This window comes from Xylocopa sonorina, chromosome 18 (genome assembly GCF_050948175.1).
Source record: "Xylocopa sonorina isolate GNS202 chromosome 18, iyXylSono1_principal, whole genome shotgun sequence".
NCBI lineage: Eukaryota > Metazoa > Arthropoda > Insecta > Hymenoptera > Apidae > Xylocopa > Xylocopa sonorina.
In genome coordinates, this window is record NC_135210.1 from 1,274,532 (window position 1) to 1,294,457 (window position 19,926).

General features: G+C 38.6%; 3 protein-coding genes across 9 annotated transcripts in view; 1 reads left to right on the forward strand and 2 right to left on the reverse strand.

Moving 5' to 3' along the window:
• Nucleotides 1–1,293: 1,293 nt before the first annotated feature.
• LOC143431474 (PX domain-containing protein kinase-like protein) lies at nt 1,294–5,163 on the reverse strand. 4 transcript variants are annotated; one of them, XM_076908244.1, is made up of 9 exons: nt 4,848–5,163; nt 4,290–4,478; nt 4,108–4,204; nt 3,492–3,916; nt 3,243–3,419; nt 2,750–3,160; nt 2,370–2,526; nt 2,250–2,294; nt 1,786–1,924 (listed from the first exon to the last, which is right to left on the reverse strand). In XM_076908244.1, exons 1-8 carry the CDS (start codon nt 4,947–4,949, stop codon nt 2,278–2,280), a joined length of 1,575 nt encoding a protein of 524 aa, XP_076764359.1. In that variant the 5' UTR covers nt 4,950–5,163; the 3' UTR covers nt 1,786–1,924; nt 2,250–2,277. The 4 variants fall into 4 exon arrangements, with proteins under 4 accessions (XP_076764356.1, XP_076764355.1, XP_076764359.1 ...); XM_076908242.1 differs by having other exon boundaries at nt 1,796–1,933; XM_076908241.1 differs by lacking the exon at nt 2,250–2,294 and having other exon boundaries at nt 1,294–1,924.
• Nucleotides 5,164–6,410: 1,247 nt separating this feature from the next.
• On the forward strand, nt 6,411–10,993 carry Rchy1 (Ring finger and CHY zinc finger domain containing 1). Of its 2 annotated transcripts, none has more exons than XM_076908406.1 (5): nt 6,411–6,676; nt 9,114–9,431; nt 9,886–10,164; nt 10,267–10,357; nt 10,462–10,993. In XM_076908406.1, exons 1-5 carry the CDS (start codon nt 6,551–6,553, stop codon nt 10,479–10,481), a joined length of 834 nt encoding a protein of 277 aa, XP_076764521.1. In that variant the 5' UTR covers nt 6,411–6,550; the 3' UTR covers nt 10,482–10,993. The 2 variants fall into 2 exon arrangements, with proteins under 2 accessions (XP_076764521.1, XP_076764520.1); XM_076908405.1 differs by having other exon boundaries at nt 10,459–10,990.
• Nucleotides 10,994–14,965: 3,972 nt separating this feature from the next.
• Myb (proto-oncogene like protein Myb) overlaps nt 14,966–19,926 on the reverse strand; it is a 36,984-nt gene continuing 32,023 nt past the window's right edge. For all 3 annotated transcript variants that reach the window (XM_076908487.1, XM_076908488.1, XM_076908486.1), the window contains 6 exons: nt 19,560–19,875; nt 19,045–19,454; nt 18,479–18,795; nt 18,124–18,213; nt 15,566–15,691; nt 14,966–15,105 (listed from right to left, as the gene is read on the reverse strand). In XM_076908487.1, the coding sequence (XP_076764602.1) occupies nt 14,971–15,105; nt 15,566–15,691; nt 18,124–18,213; nt 18,479–18,795; nt 19,045–19,454; nt 19,560–19,875 (1,394 nt within the window). In that variant the 3' untranslated portion in view covers nt 14,966–14,970. The remainder of the gene's footprint in view (nt 15,106–15,565; nt 15,692–18,123; nt 18,214–18,478; nt 18,796–19,044; nt 19,455–19,559; nt 19,876–19,926) is intronic.

The window sequence follows — 19,926 nt, forward strand, 5'->3', positions numbered from 1 at the left end:
CAGCTGAGACTAAGTTGGATTTGTTTCAGACCCAATTTATATGTGTATATATATAAACTTTAAAACGCTTAACCATCGAGCATAACAACACGAAGTTGCCAATGCTTATGATTAATCATCGTACAATTAGACAGCTTACACGCATACACGTACATATATTTTTGATATTGTAAGAATTTACTTTAGTAGTATTAAAGACACTTTAAATGATAAAAATACTTGCAAAGATATGCATATTTTGTATTTATTAAATTTTCATTAGCGAGTAGTAAAATATCTTTCAAAAAGGAAACCTTTCTACAATCTGTTATATTCGGTACGATTCAATACTCAAATTGTAACGTGACACCTTCGTTTTACATCATATAAGTCTCGTTCAATAAATTATTTTCCATGGTATAACATACTGTTCGACGGAATATGCGTATTATCGTTACAATTTTTACGCAACAACTAAAAATCAAATTAATATTTTTCGTAAAACAATGGTTAGTTAAATGTGGTAGGTATATTTCTTAATACGTACGAGAATCCCAAATTATTATGTTATATTACCTTCTCAATAAATATAGAATTTGTTTCGATCAGGTTCCGACATTTATCAACAAACAAATATTTATATTACTCTACGAAGAGATAGCATTTTATCTGAAAAATCTGATTATATTACATCATTTTCATACGTTATTCACAGATAGATCTTATACATTATATTATATATATATATATATATATATTTTTTCTTTTTATTTTATAACATATAAGATAATATCGCCCTAATTTTTGTGACATTTCATATATCTGAATGGGTTCATGGTATGTATTGGCACATTTTCTCTTTTTGTAGAAATAGATACGGGTCCAATTCTACCAGTGCACACAATGAAAGTCGCGCACGATGTTGTTCACTTCTTGAGAGACGGTTCGGACTTGTATGTTAATACATTACACATACCATAAATTTTAAAATAGACAGAATGATGTATATAACACTAAAGGGGTAAACTTTACGCGGTAGGTACGGTGTAGATACTATCACTTATCGTTCTTAATTCCGCCGGGATAAGGCAACAAAGTACGAAACATGATAAAGCAAAATCGTAGAAAAGTTCGATCGCGAAACTTGGATCGAAGTGATAGAACTGATTCATAGCTGAAATAACGCGAAGCATTTCTTTGCAAATTATATCAGTAAAATAATTTCGTCTTAATTATTCGAAAAAGTAGAATATTACTCTGTCTTTGTTACACAGGCTTCTCATAACGCGAGTATAGAAAAAAAAGCATTATCCGTTTCAAACGTTCATCCGACGTTTTAATTAGACTCTTGCAATTTCGAATCCATCTGTGGACGGTATTCACGGAATAAAGAATAACAACAAATAATACTTAAATATTGCTCGATTCTAACAATGATTCGTGCCGCTAACATACATAAATATGATTATTTTATACATGATTACTATTGTAAATATACGGATCCACGGTTATCTATCTCCGCGCAATATACATGTTAAGATTCTACAAAATTTAAATACGCATACGTACTATTATAGACCTTTCAAGTATCGCGATCGAAATAAAAATGATAAACACCATTACGATTCGATTCGAAAAAAAAATAGCATCCATTTGGTATAGATCGCGGGGTCACGATCAGTTTTTCTTCTTCTTCGCCAGTCGATGCGATTGTTCAGCACTTTCTTTCTCAATAATCTAATTGTATCATTTTATTGATATCCATTGGCAACTTTACGAAGACTAGTTTTGTTGAAGTTACAGATACTTCCAAGCAGTGCAGTTCGTTCGTTGGTTAACTTCGGGACGCTGTTCGTCATACTCGCATCAGGAGGTGGTGGCATTCGAGATGGGGGCGGTGGTATAGTAGCCGTAACCGTAGGAACTCCATCACCTTGCGACGCATCTGCAGAACCTTCAGTTAAATAAACTGTAATTTTTTCTTACACCTTTACGACATCGCTTGGGCACATATAAATTACCACTACGTTTAATCTCTCTTACTGAATTATCGATACTAGCTGTTGTAAATATTTCATTTACATTCTTCTACGACACGGGTATGACAAAACATTACTTAACACCTCTAAATGTACATTAACGTTCTATCCACCACCTACATTACAACGGGAAATGTAAAATGCATTGCATTAGAGATGTATCCAAGCGATGGTTAAACGAGAGGATGCACGAACGTCTATGATTAGCGTTAAAATGATCGTATGACCTACGTGAGAGAAATAAGCGTAGTATGCGCCATCAACTTTTGTGCCCAGCTAATGTAAGAATCAGGAAGATCGATTAATGTTAATTGTTAATGGGCCATATTTAGAAATTAATCTAATACTCACGTAGCGATGGTGGTGTTAAGGTCCCAACACTAGTCGCCGTGGAAGTACTGGTAGGACTGTCTGAACGTTCCGGACTCTTGCCATTTACGTGTTTCATCCCGTTCGCACTTAACTGATTTGCAGAACGTTGTTCTTGGGCTAATTTTTGTTCTTTCTTCTAAGGGAGTGGAAACACTGGTTTATTTTAACGCAAATACCATTCTATTTATATACTACTTTAATTATCAGGGGTCGATGAATGAAATAACCGATTATCAAAACATTTAGATTTCCAAATTAAGGCAATATGTATTCCGATCAGTTTCAATAGCCAAGAACACTCTCCGGTGTATTACACTAATTGCGCTACTAATACGATGTTGAGATATAACGATGTTTACCAGTTTTTGTTTTCGTTTCTTCATCTCCTCTTCCGAACTCATCATTTCTTGAACTTTGACAAGCCTTTTCTGATGTCTTGCCACTTTTTGTTCATCCTTCAGTCGCTGTTCAGCTTTGTTTACCGCTTGCTGTAGAGCTTCCTTTAAGTGGCTGCTCAATTTGAAGTGTGGTTTTTCCACGGATCCGGCTGCCAGTACAGCATGTCTCGCTGATTCAAAGAACGGGTGTTCCAATAAATGCGACACTGTCGGCAGATCTTGTTTCAGAGCTTCTGGCGACAGTATCACCTCTAGCAAGCTTTTCAGAGCTGGTTCGCAGTATGGTAATTCCGAACATGTCGCTTCTAGTAATGGTCTTCCAAATGCCAATTCGTATAGTACATGTCCAAATGAGTAAACGTCCACTTGAGTCTGTGCATTGCAAGTTACACAGTTAATCATTAACTTGATAAACTTACATGAAATAATAATAGGAATAATAACGTTACTATACCGTGGCGTGAAGTTTACGTCTTTGTACAACATAAGGCCGATAAAATGCCGGTAAACCTAGTAGACCATTTTCTATATCTAATAATTTTGCACATCTTTGAGTCAGAAGAATGTTCCCTGTATGTAAATGTCCGTATGGTAGGCCCTTCTCATGAAGAAATCCTAAAGCTTCCAAAATCTGAAACCAAGGATTATATGGTTAAACGTTAATCACACAATTAAAGGTGACAAAAAGCGATAGTCTGCTAACCTGGTAACCATACATAGCAATTTCAGGCACTGTTAACGATTTCGTTTGTTTCGGATTTCCATATTTCTTTATAAACGGTTGCTTAGGTTTAGTTACGCACAATATATCACGTAATGTGCCCGTCGGATAAAAATTTCTTATCATTAACGCACCGTTCTCGGTTACGTGCTGATAAACAATCGGCTCTACATAGTTATGCTTCAATGTCCCCAAACTTTTGAAGACACCTTGCATATCCTTGTCCTGCAGGTGTTTATCAGGCCCAAATTCCACCCACGCGAGCAACAACTCTTGCTTGGGATTTTGGCGGTTCTTCACTGTATAATAATGCTTTCTCAACCGCCATCCCATGTCAGGAATGGCCTTGCAGACTTCGAAGTTCGCATCGCTGCGTAAAGCTAGCGACACCTGTTGAAGAGCTATTTCTAAAACCAGAAATTACTCTTAAAAATCTGACCATATTAAACATAATTTACATGGAGAAGTATATATAATTTAAAATTACTTTAATACTCTTGCGGACAATACTCTCGATATCTGATATACATACATTGATACATTCGAATAACTCACTTTTAATTACATTGTTAAATGCATTATTATAATTAGATCGTACCATGTAACGGCGCTGTGTAATTTTCCGGATCTAAGAACTTTTTCGTAGAAAGCGACGACGCTAATATAGGATTCATTAGTATATTGTTTAGATAATTCTGTGAACACGACAACGAATAGAATAGTAGAAAATTTCCATAGATGATAATTCCATAAATTTTTTCACGATCTCTCCGAACCAACCTGTAGGGCTACTTGACGATGAGCTATGAAGTCTGGTTCCATATTACCAATAATCTTTTTTGGAGGAAGGGCCAGGTCAATGCCTGATATTGATAAAGCTGCGTTGAGCTGTACGAAATCATTGTAGCGTCTGCTAACTCTCCAAGATTTCTCCGGTAGTGGACCTCTTTGCGTTTTGATCACATATTCCTAAATGGATTCAACGATACAACGATATAGCGACAAAGTTTGTTAGATACGGAAAAGGAATTCGCAAACGTACGCATAACTGCGTAATAAAATGTTAACCATACATTTTCAATATCTCTTTCTACCTGTAAATTACTACTTTCAATTCATTGTAGGCATAAAATTATCCTTTAATCGCGATTTAATCTGTCGTGGATTAAAAGTACTTAAACACATTCGACTGGCTCGTGATGTAAAAGAAAAAATTGAGAACGTCTACGCAGCGAGAAATGATGCCCGTCGTTGAAATTTAAAGCGAGAACCCGAGGTGAACTCGAAGCTTTTATCGAGTAAATGTCAAAATATAGACATTTAAAGCGTGCGCCGTACCGTGTGTCCGTCGATTGTTCTTGCATTTTCAATGACGCTCGTCAGCTTTTCTGTATCATCTAGCAGCACTTTATTTGTGTACCGTTTCTCAAATAAAGCCATTGATCATTAATCCGACGGAATACAGAGCCCGTGCGGGGCTAACTGCGTGTGTCTATCGCATAGTTTCCGCGAGTCGCCGTGCATGATCTTCTGCCTCATTTCAGCATTGGCGGACGTGTTGCACGCTTATCAGAACAAGTTCAATGCCATCCAGGAAACCGCACCGATATTCGTATCCCGTCGACGAACGAACGAACGAACGAACGAATTAAACTCCACCAGAATCCTCTTCCTTCTCAGGTTTCAACACCCATCGTCTCTCACCATTTTATTATGATGATACACTTTTACAGTGATACCAAGCGACAGGTGACCACTATAATGGACACAAAATTTCTATATTTCGTATTTACTATTTTCTACGTAGCTTAATAATAAACTACGTAGCGTTGTTGTTCTACTTGTTTATTAGAGATTCCGCGTGCATTCGATTCTGCATCATTAGTTGATGATAATTAAAGAATGTTAACGCTTACATTATGGATTGATTTATACGTCCAGCTAAATTTATCTGCACGATAAACAAACAAGTACATATATATATATTGGACACGATGCGATCTAATAACAAAATGTAGAGCGGAATTATACCATATGAGTCATCATCGTTGATAGGAAAAAAATATATAAAACGCGAACTGTGGCCGATCTGATAATCTAAATCTTTGCAGCGAACGAGTCGAATTCTGATACTTTGGCTTGTAATTTTCACTTTGGCTAAGGAGCTTTTGAGAGTACATTTTAGATTGAAATTATAATAATAATAATAATACCTGTAATGCAAATTATTACATTATTACATATATATTGAACCCACACATGCAGAATTAGATAAGAGATCCGTCCGACGGCCAACGATATTCGAATTTTCGCGGGGCAACCGTGTACGCGGTGAAACGACGTAGTAGCTGATCGCGTAGCCACAACTTCCGGCCACACTTTCGCATCTTTTTTCCCCGAACGTCGTCTGCCGCTGTAATCATTACACCGTGGCGATAGTGAAACGAAGCGGAGTAGTGTCAGAAGCGGCGAGTGTCGATCCCGTTTCAACGAAATAACCGCGAATCGGTGGCCATTTGCTCGTATACACCGCGTCGTAATCGCGCAATCGATCGTCGCCAGCTATTCGAACCGGACGTGTGTAACAGAATTTCCACGATTCTCCGTGAAAAGTCGCGCGGTTCCTTTTCATAAGGTCTCGGCGACATAGAGAGGCAGTGTTGGTTCGCGGACGCAGCCGACGATGGCACGACTCGGTTCTCTTCTTGGAACCGAACGCACGAGGCTCGAGAGATTCCTCGTCTACTCCGGTTGACGGTTCTCTGTTCGCTCGCCCAAACAAGGAAGAGACCCCGCTGTTATTCGCCGCGTGATCCGAACGTTCGACGTCGGTGCTCTTCTTTATCCGCCTTCTTTTCTCCTTTTTTTTCTTTTTTTTTTTTTTTGTATCACCGCCCAGCGTGTTAATTAAACAAACAAACTGCGCCCGAGCGGGTGTTAATCGGACGCGCCGCGAGGAAATCTGGAAAGGACGTGCGAGTCGATGAGAAGAAGGAGGCGGCGGAGGAGAAAGAGGCAGGAATTTAGGACCATCGCGAGATATGGAGAATAACGACGAAGCGCGCACCGTGACCGAACGTGCGTCGACGTCGAAGGAGGAACCGCTGGAACCGACCGCCGACGACGATTACGGATGCGAGCATTACAAGCGAAAGTCCAAGTTCGTGGTGAGTCCTCGTACGAGAAGTCGCTTCCCTTTCATCTCGTGGTACCGCGTACGTGTACCGCGCGATTGCCACAGTTTTTCCACCTCGATCACGCAGATGCGATCACCGATTTGCTTGTGCGTATCAATCGCGAGACGGCACCTCCTCGTATCTGTTGTACTTGTAATCTCTGACAGTCCCCTCTCGCGTGAACCATTTTACGAACTTGTCGCGAGATACATAGCTGGTGGTCTTGCCTGACTCTCGATCATCTTTCCATTTATACGTGTTGACGTGCTGTTTAGCGAAATTTTTAATCCGATCTCGGTGATTGGTAACGAGAACGCGACGAGCGCTAGTCGATGCTCTTTGTGTTTACGATTAATTGATCGGCTAGATTGCCGCAAGTAACGCACGTGTGTGTCACGGGTTGATGGTTAATTATATTAATTCGCTGTAACTACTCTGCTGGATATGTATTTCGAGTTGACTAAAGTTGAAGGCGGATTATTGACATTATCTGTAGGGAACAAGTTTAACTTGCATGTAACAAGGCCAAGTTGTGACAAGTATACACAATGTCAGACAACGTTTAAATATATATCACGTATGAATATTACTTGATTAATGAATTTGACTGTCCTATTGCTTCTTAAGATATCGAACAAGATCTTAGTCGAACAAACGGTTAACAATTAATAAACCTTTGTATTCCTGAAAGAATGGTTTCAGCGCTGCCGAAATTACCGCAAAGAAAATTGAAAGAGCCTCCATGGAGCGGTTTATTTGAATTTACGGTAAACGTTCTGAAAATAATCGGGAATCGTCAGTAAATAGCTTGGTAGCTATCCCTGAATTTACTTGGGGTAATCTACGATATCGAAACGTTCCTTCAAAAATCGAAACGCGCGTAGCGGTTTTAAAATTGACGACTGACGCCAAAATCTGTGGTACAAGCCTTTTCCGTTCTCTTCGGCTGCGAACACGAATGCGGGTTTCCGGATATACGTGTGTGTACCAAGCAAACAAATCGATGAAGTTCAGCCGGGTGTTGTGTAACGAAACGCCCTCTTTCAAAGTGTTGCTTACCAATTGCCGCGATAAGTTAAATGTCGAGTGCCGCTACCAGCGTCCCACCCGTGCTTCTGTATTTTGTTCGATCGAGCAAACGCGAAATTAAACATTTCTTCTAATTTTCTTCTCTCATTTCTAATTTAAATATCTTTGTTTCGCCCGTCGTAAGAGACGCATCGACTATCCGACTCGATTTCCTGTTTACTCGGTGCATCTTGTTTACTTGAACGCGTAAAGATAAGACGTTGAAATTTTTACTGCTCAAATATTGGCTAAGAGTAGCACCACGAGCAATGTGTAATATGTAGATAGGTTTATGATCGAGAGAGCTAACTCTTTGCTCTTGTAAACCAGTAGCAATTCTTTTGAAATAATTGTATTGTACAAATATGAGATAATTGAGGTAAACGATGTTACGATGTTTCGATTTGGTGGATGACTGTAAGTTTCGAGTTCATCCCTTTGTTAAAATGTACGATAAAAATCGTTAGACGTTAGAAGATCGTTAGAAGAGTAATTCGTGATTCTATTTTATTCGGTGTCGTGCATCATTAAGAGTAATATTGACAAGCTGGACGATGAAAAACGTCTATTTTAGACGTATACAAATGTTCGCAACACGTGCCACAGCGACACATGGAGGATTTGTTCGGCTACTAGGTCGCGTCTAATCGAAAGTCGCTGATCGTGATCGATCGCACACCTTGTCTCTTTCAGTTTTAACAAACAAAATTAGAAATTCAGTTAATCCCCTGAGATAGCTAATAAATGCCGCGATTACCGCGCTGGAAAGATTTCCAATGAATCATCGCCGTTAGAACCGAGCCTGAATAATGGAAATATTTCGAAGGTCGACAACTTTGAAATCGCTTAAGTTTTCTGAAACTGGTTCGCGATCCACTGAACGTCGCCTCGAGGTGGACGCAGCGCCGACGTCCTGATTGCGCTCGCCGATGGAAACACGTGAAACCATGTCCTTCGCACGTCGATCCGCGTTCACCGTTCGTCGTTGAACGGATTTGCCGAACGCTTCTAACCGCCCGCTTTATCGAAAGGGTTAAGGATCAAGGATGGATTCATATGGGAGCTAATTGGATTATTATCTATAAGGCCTTCGTTTTCTAAAGCGCGCAAGGATTGGTCCGAGACACGTCGTTTCTTAGCTCCAGCGGGAGCTTTTAGTAACTAATAGATTCAATGGGAAATTTATTGCGATTAAGAAATGAATTAAAATAGCTTACGTCGATCGTTGAAAAAAACCAACAAACTTAACGCGCATATCACATTTCGCACATGACAACAATCGCGAATGAATACTTTTCGAATGATAAAAGTTGAGCAAAATTTGATTGAAATTTTTTTCTTTTTTTGACAATTCTTTCAGACACCATGTTGCAACAAAGTGTACACGTGTCGATTCTGTCACGACAAAGAGGAGACCCACACGGTAAACAGAAAGGAAGTCACGGAACTGATATGCGTTCTGTGCGACACCCGTCAGCCGGTACAAGCCACTTGCCAGAACTGCCACTGTCGGTTCGGCAAATACACGTGCCTCGAATGCAATCTGTTCGATGACGAGGACAAGAATCAATATCATTGTGACGGCTGCGGGATATGCAGGGTTGGCGGACGTGACCGATTTTTCCACTGTGCCAAGTGCAACATGTGCCTGCCGGTTCAATTGCAAAACGGGCACACGGTATGTCGCGACGCCGTGCTAGTGCGTCACTAAATTTTGTTGAACGTCGGTGAAAATTTTCCGTTCGGCGTGCAGCGCTGCACGCCGCGGCTACAAAAAATATTGGCACAACATTGTATTTATTTTAGCGTTCGCATCCTAATTAATCGTGCCCAAGTATATTAAATTTCTTCTCTTTCAATGGTACTTCTATTCAGCTATAAAAATTTGACACTGCGCAAGTTTCTGATTAAAAAATGCTTTATTCAAAAATATGAATATCTACTAAAAAGGATATACATAAAATGTTGTGTCGATAAAGGTTTCAGTTTTGATACGTAAATAGCTTTAAAGAGACTGTAAAACGTTACATATGTTAGCAAGATAATGCTGACAAAATTTTCTTTTTGAGCACCTGTTTTCAATTTCAGTTTTATCATCTTATCAATGTTAGTTATTTGTATAATGTTTTCAGTGCGTAGAAAATGTTTCCCATGCCAACTGCCCAGTTTGCCTGGAAGATATCCACACCAGTCGTATACCCTGTCACATTCCAAATTGTGGCCATCTACTTCATCGAACATGCTTCGAAGAGCTGTTACACTCGGGACATTACGCGTGTCCGACTTGTCAAGTATCTCTGCTAGATATGACAGACTTGTGGAGATTTTTGGACATGGAAGTATTATCAACGCCGATGCCAGAAGAGTATAAGGATTATAAAGTTGATATACTGTGCAAAGACTGCCACGAGGTAAGTATAAAGATTGTACGATAGTGGTCAGAGGTGATTCAAATGATGTATGTTTATTAGTTGCATAATAAGTTTTAATGGGGAAATTTGTTTACCTTCCAGGAGTCAACTGTCAAATTCCATGTTGTAGGTCTAAAATGTTTGAATTGTGGAAGTTATAATACTTGTCGAGTCAAAGGATCTCCTTCTCCAGGTAAATATTACAGAGTAATCTTTATTCAGTTTTTAGTGTGAATCATTAGTTTAGTTTTATCTCGTAACAAATATTTTTTACCGCCTTTTCAAAATGTTTAGCAGATCCAGACACGTTAGACTAAACGTGTTCAATGCCACGGGCAACCATGGGCAAAGAGAGCTCGAGACATCAGAACTCTGAGTATTAAAACGGAAAAAGGTACACGTAATCGTTCACGAGAAGGTGTCACTTTTAAGCGTTTCTAACAAAAAAAAGACATTAGGAAATGGCCTCTTCGGCGTTATACCTCTTTACTTGTTTTTAGCGAATTTATACATTTTTGTTGATTATTTTCAGATTTTTTATAAACGTTATTTTATTAGGAGGCTGAACGTAGGGACTGATTTTAATCAGCGCGTATACCGTTAAATACGAAGCACCGAAAAATCATTGGATAGTCGCGTTTCGACGCCAGCATAGATGAACGATAGTTTCGAAATCTAGAAAGTGAAATAATCTGTTTCGAGTTAAAAACGGGGTATAGATTCTTTTTAATCGCGAATCATACAGTTTACGTAACGATAGTGATTCGAAGTGAGGCAGTACGACGCGATACGTTCTTGGCAATTATATTATTATTATTATTATTATTGTTATTATTATTATTATTATTATTATTATTATTATTATTATTATCTTTATTTCTAATTGTTGGTATGGTGTACACGGTGATATCTATGTCTCAAAATTTTCCACGCGCTGTTTTCAAACTAAAATTCTCGAACACAGTTGTTACTGTTCGAGGCTTTCGTAAAATTAAAAATGTTTATGAAAATTCATACATTTAAGGCAGATATTTTGCCGACTCACTGCAATTTACGTATGATAAAAAAAGATTGTAGAGACGATAGAATTTTAAACGAAAGTTATTAATGTACTTTGAGAACCTTAGCTTAGAATACAATTTTGAATTTAGAAATACCGCGAGGGATTATCATTTGACTTATAATTTGTCTTCCATTATTTGTAGTTTGTCCATGGACGTATCGTACGTATTTCGTTTTTTCCTATCTATTGAAATTTTCCGAGGAAATGGATAAAAATGGTTAACAGTTACCGGAAGTCTTGAACAGCAACAACCGTGCAGGTCTTGTCAGCTGTAATTAAAATACCAGAGACCTTTAAACATTTCGTAATGCGTGACTTTCTTTCGATGCAATCTTTTCGTAAATGCTAATCGATTAATGCATACAGGTAGTGCTAGTCAAAGGAATGAAAAAAAAATCTAATCCCCATCCCTTCCTACCCTTTTTAGCTATTGTTATAACCGACAGCTAAGAGTTCCTCTATAATATCTATTACATTGTAGTCCCCGCCCCCGATGTTATATTACGCAGCTACATGTAGAGATAGAAAAACAATGAGATTATTATTAAATAAGACGCATTCTATACGTTAATCAATTATCGTGCGCGCAATTTTCGAAAAGATCGCCATCTAGTCAAAGATCACTCGAGTCATTTATCGATACGAGAACGTTTTGCGTATATATATATATATATATATATATATATATATATATATATATATATATATATATATATGTATGTATGTATACAAAGAAAATATTCGTGGGGGAATCTCGGATAGTTGGGTGACGTAAGCTGGCCGTACCTGACATGGATGATTCTTTGAAACCTTTGCAAAGCAAAATTCGTATCGTTAAGTCTTCGAAACGATCAGCGAGATATTTTCCAGGCTTCGACATTCACCTATCGAATTTTTATCGGGCATTACCACCGTGTTGCTGTGAACTAAAATGAAAGCGTATCAACGTATAATTGTATACTTCGTAATGTTCCGCGCGGATATAATTAGGCCTCTTTTAGTGCACGCGTTTCGGATTAATGGGCGTCGTGATCGATAAAGGAGGAATTTGTACTTTAAAGATTCGATACGATACACGTACATGTTACGTAGATTTATAGTCTTATCGGCGATTAATAAGTGTCCGGCATAATTCATGCGCAATAGCGAAGGTAGATACCATACAGGATGGTCGCAATATTCGATAGCCAGTCGAAAGGGTGATTCTTGAGTTAATTTTAAGCAACTTCTTGCTTCGTGGAGACTTTTTAGCTCGATTAACGAATTATTCATGAAAATTTATCGCTAACAATTGGTGAACAAAAATTACGTAAGATAGATTGTTTAAAATCACGTCAAGAGTCGTTCTTTAAATTTTGTTTATTTAGTATCGGGACACGATGTATGTATATACTTGTCAGAGCGGAAAGATTCGCATTTTGAAATTCTTTTCCTCCGAGAAGATGCCGCGCATAGATCGATATTTAATTTTATTAAGTCAGACCAATGTGTTTAACTCATCTCGAGCGAATACAGCGAAGCGATTCACCTTGTTTGCTCTGCAACAGAATTTTCATTTCCTTCTAAATTTGGTGTTAATTTCAATTCATTCCGTTTATTGTATCTAAAAGAACGAACGTCCAGCATAGTTTTCAACGAGCTGGAAGCAGTATTTCATTTTGAAATTAATTAACTAGTTAAGCGGCTAAGAAAGTAGACATTACTAATTATTAATGTTAAAGTAAGTGGAAGGAATATGGTTGGACCATAAAAAAATGTAGTATAATTAGTTACGAAGGTCAGACCATAGTGAACACAGTCTAACTGACACTTTCGCATTTAATATGTAGATACTGTAACGTAATCTTTCGATTCGTTCTCGCGTTTCTATCGGGAACTCTAAATTCTGTATGATATTCGGTAGATTCGATGGAAAACGCGTGTATAGAAGGAGCCTTAGAATAATTACATTCGACGCTCATCGTATCGCTCACGAATATAACTATCACGTCGTATTCAATTTGTACTGCTAAATGAACTTTATGTATCGTTTTGTCTGTAGATAAACTGTAATCTGATTCTCGATATACAGTACGAGACGCGCGTCCTCGCCTACATACAAACACCGTCGAACATTTCTCAACGTGTGTACAAAACGAATTGCATTTGCCTGCATATAAAAACAAATGTACGTGGACAGCTACTCGCGCTTCGTCTAATGTTTTAAGTTCCGCTAAGTAAATCAGCTGTGGGAGTCTACGCTTTAGATTTTAATAGTTAAGTAAGAAAAATTATCGGCGGGTGCGCAAGATTTTTGAAGGTGGTGCAAAAGTACTTTGAAAACCGATTCAATGGAAACGAAATAACGCAGGAACGTTTGTTCAAAATGTTTTAAACGGATTCTTTCGCATTTGTTTCTGTGCTGCGGGCAAAAGTATGTATGTAGGTGTAGACTAGGCTTAGAGTATCATACTTGAAGCTCAAAATGAAACGAAGTTGAATTGGTTGGCCACACTCGATACACATCGCTACGATCGTGAGATGTTTTTTTTTCTTTCTCTACTTCCACGCAATCGTTTGATGAGCAATACGCGTGTCTGGCTGACTGACAGATAAGCACTTACCTCTTATTCATTCCATGGCATTCCAAGTTTTGTGAAAATAGGATACATTACGCGTGTGTACGTCGAAGTATTAAATTATCGTCATTATTTAGAATGTATTAGCACGTTTTATTTTGGCTGATGGACATAATAAAGCGGGAAGTCTGTAAAATATTTCAGACCCGTGATAACGCAACGCGCGGTATATAATGGATTTAAAAGCAAACATTACCAATCAATGATTTTTTTAGTGTGATTATCAGTCACGTCTTTATTATTCAGTTGTAAATTAAATACCAGTTACAAAGGCTCTTTGTACATAACGGCCGCAATAAAATGCTTTCTGTTTTATATATATATATATATATACATCTATATGTATTTATATATATATTATTGTATCAAATAAACCGGCTATTATTTTATTCTTTTATCTTTTCGTGCGACGTGATAACAGGCTATTACCTTTGTGCAACAGGACATTCTTTTATACTTCAAATGCAAAGTAAATTGTGAGTAACCGCGTGATCTACATGCGAGAATTTCTTCGCGATACAAACAAAGCTTGCTTCTGCTGTCCCTTAAGAAACAAAAGAAAAAAAAAAGGAAAATAAACGTATTACGATTTGTACGTGTCCACAACAGATAACAAGCAATGTTTTACACCTTCTATTCATTAATTAGACTTGCGACTATGGTAGTAACCTGTTATCACCCATAAAAAAATAACTTTTTCTCATTTCTGCGGCTTAATCGTGTCTGAATAACAATCTAAACCCAGGAAGGAAGTGTGTATCCGCGTAAAGCGCGGCACAGTTCTTCTCCTATCAAGACGCAATTCCTCCGGTTGCCATTTGTAACACCCTGACACAATATCCGCGGTCACGTTACTCGTACAGATCATCCAAGGTATACAAACACATTCGTACTCGGCTTGTAAAATTGCCTAATATATTTATTTCTCTCTTCTTCTTCTTTTTCACCCTCCCATTTCGTTCATCTTTTTTTCCTTATCGCGTACGATAGATTCGTTAGAAGAAAAGGCCATATTCCTTAAACGGAAGCGCCGCATAGATTTAATTACGACTAGTTAAACGTCGCGTTTTTTTTGTACCACCAAGTGCGACCAAGCCCCGGCTACGGCTACGTAGAGAGAGCTTCTCAAAAGTTCAGAGAACGAGGACGCAACGGGAGATATCCATGGCTGCTGAGAAATCGTCGGGCGGCCCGCGTCATTTCAAGCTGATCTCGCGTGCGCCCGCAAGCCACCGTTATCCATTGTGCCTCCAACTGTAGCTGAAAAATCAACGCAAGTTTACAGTAACAAGCTATAGAAATCCTCGGTCTAGCCGCTGATATCGTTATTTCTTATTACATGTATTTATACAGGGCGATTATATTTGCGACAACGCGTTACGAGTTTTCGCGACGGTGCTTTTGAACATAAATTGTAGACAGAACTTTTGTTGAATCTTTAAAATGATCCACCGAAAAATTAAAAAAATTGTATCGAAGAATTAACGTTGCAAGAGTTATTTAATATTAGAAAAAGAAAAGGTCTAGATTGCCGCGAAATACTATCGCGACAGATGCCTCTCGAGACTCTGAAAGGAAAACACCGTGGGGGCGAATGGAAATCCGAGACGGGAATATCGGATCTCTAACGCTACAACTGCATCGTAGACAGGGTGAAAGGGGGGATCTAAGGAGGGATAAATACAACGAAACGATTTTAAACTGAAAAAGAAGAACTCACCTTGGCACGTTTGAGCGGCCTGAGCGGTAGAGGGCTGAGGATACAACAGGGACTGTCGAACGCGTCGAACTTGATCGCCCTCTTGGCGCTAGGCGTCCGTTGTACGGACACAAAGTCGTGGGAAGTCTGGAAAGGATAGACACACTAGCTACAGCCGGCAATTAAAAAGAACGCATTTTAAATAATGCCCGTTTTTGGGGGCACTATTCCTTTTTTTCTTGTGTTTTTTTTTTTCAGAAAGAGAAGGTACGTGACTAGCGAGAACAATAATAAAATTAGTAGCGTCAATATACCGTGTATATATCGAATGCTTAAAAAAAGTCACGAAATGAAGAAAGAGAAGGGGAGTCAGAGAGGATGTAATTAGAAAGAGAAAGAGAGGTTACGGGGAGCTTACTCGATAGATCATGGAACTGAACGTCAGCTCGTCCTCTTTACGCGCGGGTCTTTCATTTCTTTACTGGGACACTTCACGCACGCACGCTTTAAGTGAACTACCACCACGTTCCACCGTAGAGTGACTAGGCCTTTTGTATTCTGTTTTCATTTCGTATTTTCCTTTTTTCTTTTTTGCATCGTTGTGCGAATCGATTTCGAGGTGATGCATCTCGCGACCACTTGAGAGCCGCCGCACAAAAATTGGGTTCTTTGGACATGTCAATACTCGGGATGGGATGAAGAGTGCAGGACGGGGGGGGGGATGATACTTTGGTACGCTAGGCCAGGCCTGTATAAAGGCGTATTACGTTCGAATTAGTTGTAAACATGCGGCAACTCGACGTTATTACCAAAGAAATAAAAAAAAATCTATATATATATATAATATGTATATATATTAATATAATAATAAATAGACGCCATCTATCTATCTGTCTATCTATATGTATATATATATATATATATTACATATAATTATCCGGAATAAGATTCGGGGATCGATTGAAGGACGACGAAGTCACGAAAATATACAATTCAAAACGTAGACACAATAATTGCTACATAACGCGATTCATGCCCGCGTAGATCACCGGTGATCTATTTCTTCGGTTTAATATTAATACGTTAATGAACATGGAGACGAAAGTGAAACTGCAAACACTTCAGTATAGTTCCATGCTGTTCTCTAATTAAATATTAAATTAAACGATCCCTAGAATATTTGTAAATATTAATACTTTATTGGAAATTTACGTACACGTGTTTAACCTGCTGTGCACAGGATCGTTCTTACGATTATCTACCAGATATTTTCGGATAAAGTGTATGAATAGCGTTACAAATAACTGTTATATTAATTCCTCTCGTTAATATTTCTCTTATCGTATATCATGATATCTCTGTTCTTTCATAGTAATAAATAATAAATTAACTTGACCGATATATAAATTATTAATCCGTTTTACTTAATATTTTTGTCTTAGAACAATAAATAATAAATATTCACCGGGATAAGTGCTTCCAGTTCACTTCGTCCACGAAATACCACACGTATGTACATACACGAATAATTTACACGAATAAAGATCAACAAAAAAAAAAAAAAAAAAAGACAATGTAACGAATCTACTGCATGATTCTCAATGTAAAATAAATCGTAAGCAAAGAAAATGAAGCAAACAAAAACGAAACAAGACGGAATGCTTTGTCGTTAGTTTTCGTTCGTAATCGAGGAGTACGAATGTTTCTGATCTAGACAAAATGACGAACAACCGAACGCCGATCCAAAATAAACATTGTAATACACGCAATAAAATAATAAGTTAAGTACCTCGCTGTATTGGCTCATTTGACGAAACCATACACATTTCTCCACGATTTAATCGATAAAAAAAAATAGGTACGAAACGTCTCGTTCGTTAGTTCATTATTATAAAAAGTTTCCCTTCCTCGAACGTATAATAGAACGTGAATACGTACACATAAATAATTTAACAGGGAGAGACGTATGCGCCGTTAAAAAGAAAAAAAATAAGTTAACTAATATAAATAAAACAAACCGATACTTTACGCCGTTGTTAATGTTAGTCATGTTACTTAGTAAATTATATATATACCTAAGACCTATAGAAACAAGAAACGCTAATAATCTTTGGATTTGACGATACCAGGGCGACGAAAAGAAATCGATAATGGATATTGAAGATGCAGGTGGTGATGATGATGATGACGATGATGGCGATGATGATGATGATGATGATGATGATGATGATGATGATGACGATGATGATGATGATGATGGCGGATCGTAATACGATGTTAAATAATTATTCGCTCGCCTTGGTGTTTTAACATTTAGTCATAAATTAAAAAGGAGAGAAGAGGAAGAAAAAGGAAGCGACAAGGCGTGTGTAACATTAACCGAGAGAGACAGGCAAAACGTTAATTAAAATACACTAAACGAGAAAAGAGAAGAAGAGACGAAATGTGTTAAAGAAGAAGAAAGTCTAGAAGAAAAAAAAGGCCGGCTAGCGTGTCTAGAGGCGATTGGTACGGGAATAATACCAGGACAGGGCTGGTTGAGTTTGAATCTGTGTTTGATTATGGACGTGGTTCTCTACCTTCACGGGACTAGTCCCTGCTGTTAAGAAATTATCCTCCAGTGCCATGGATGCCGGCGAAAACAACACCGACGTGTCCAAACTTTTACTCTGCAATATAAACGAGATTAAATTAATCGATTATGACAGGTTTCTTTCATTTTATCGCGTGTAAAACGAAAGAAATGAAAGTATCACTCAGAAGCCAAGCTGACCATTCTTGATTTCTGCAAATTCCTATCAATTTTGATACAAAACTGATCATCGTTAATTATTAACGCTTGTAATTATTAACTAGAGAAACGAAACGAACAATTTTTAACGAATCGATGAGTTTAGCTTCCAGGTCATTCTGAAATCTTAACGTTCAACTTACGGGCGTTTCCACAACGAAACTCATTTCAGAATTGTCCTGAGAAGAGTTCGCCCATGCTTGACAGAGAGCCTTCCGTGCTCTCTTCCCACCAGGAGCACTGTTCTCCTTACCCCGCCGCCTGATCGTACCGTAACCGGAATCCTGAAGAATAGCACTGGTTCCTGCTAGACTTTCACGATCAGTTTCCTGTTTGATGATTTCGGTTAGAGCGTCCAGACGACTCGGGGTAGCAGGTAACTGAGTAGTCCCGCCGCTACGCCGTTCTAACTCTGCTAATGCGTTTTTGAACGGCGTTGGCGTCCTTGGCGTATTGCCATCTGTAATAGTACAAACATAACAACATCATTATCGCATAGTATTACGTTTCAATTAATGCATTCCATTTAACCCGAGATAATGCCAATGTATGCCAATGTCCATTAGTAATTATTTCATTTTCAGAACGACTAGACAGTCGAGTGTCATCCGTACAGAAATTTCACAGTAACTGTTCGAGTGCAAAGTGCAAAAAAACTTTGCACGACTTACCATAAAATGGAAAAAGAAGAAAAGACAAGTAAATGTACCATTCTGATTTCTACGAAGACCAGTGGGCTGGGGTGTGGTAAGTGGACCAGGGCTGTTACCATTGGGAGTGCTCGCCCGTGGCCAGGAAGAAGTGTCAGGGCTCAGACTGTTCAAGAACTGTGACGGACTGAATGGCAGTTGTTTAATAGGCGTGGATGGGGTGGTGTCGTCAGTCTGCTCCTGTTGCTGGCTGATTGTCAAGTAATCAGACTGACTGCCGCTGTCAGGGGTTTCTGTCCTCTGTTGAAGGGCATGATTGTTCTTACGTCGACGCAAAATCGGCGGCGGACTGCTCCTTTCTTTTTCCGTTATGGCGCCTGATATCTCTTCCAGATCTGGCATGGGCATTAATCTAATCTCCGAGTTTTTCGAAGTGGTAGCTTCACCTTGTATTTGTAAATCGAAATATCTGTAAAGGACAGAGGATACACGCATGAGTATTCGTTTACAGCTTCCCCCTGAAACATTTCTTGCTCTTTCTTTTTTTTTCTTACTTGATGTTACGATAACGTACTTAGTGAAGGGTGACAATTGCTCAGTCTTCACTCTGGAGCTGTCCTTTTTCGATGGGGAGTTTAACCGAGATTCGTTGCCGTGCGTGCGTTCATTTAGATCCAGAAGGGCCTGATAAGTCTGACTATTCTGCTGATTGTCCCATACCCTAACCCAGTCTACTTGATCGATGCTCGAACTATTCTGTTGCACAGTTGAAGCGTTGTCGTTGCTCGTCGACGCTGACTTTAGACGACTTTGACCCGACATATCTTCTTCCGTACACAGACTGTCCTTAGACAACACCGACGATTCTGCAGCTTTTCGTCTACCTCGTCCTATTAAAAAAAATTACTTTTACTATAACATTAAAATCTTTGTGATATTAT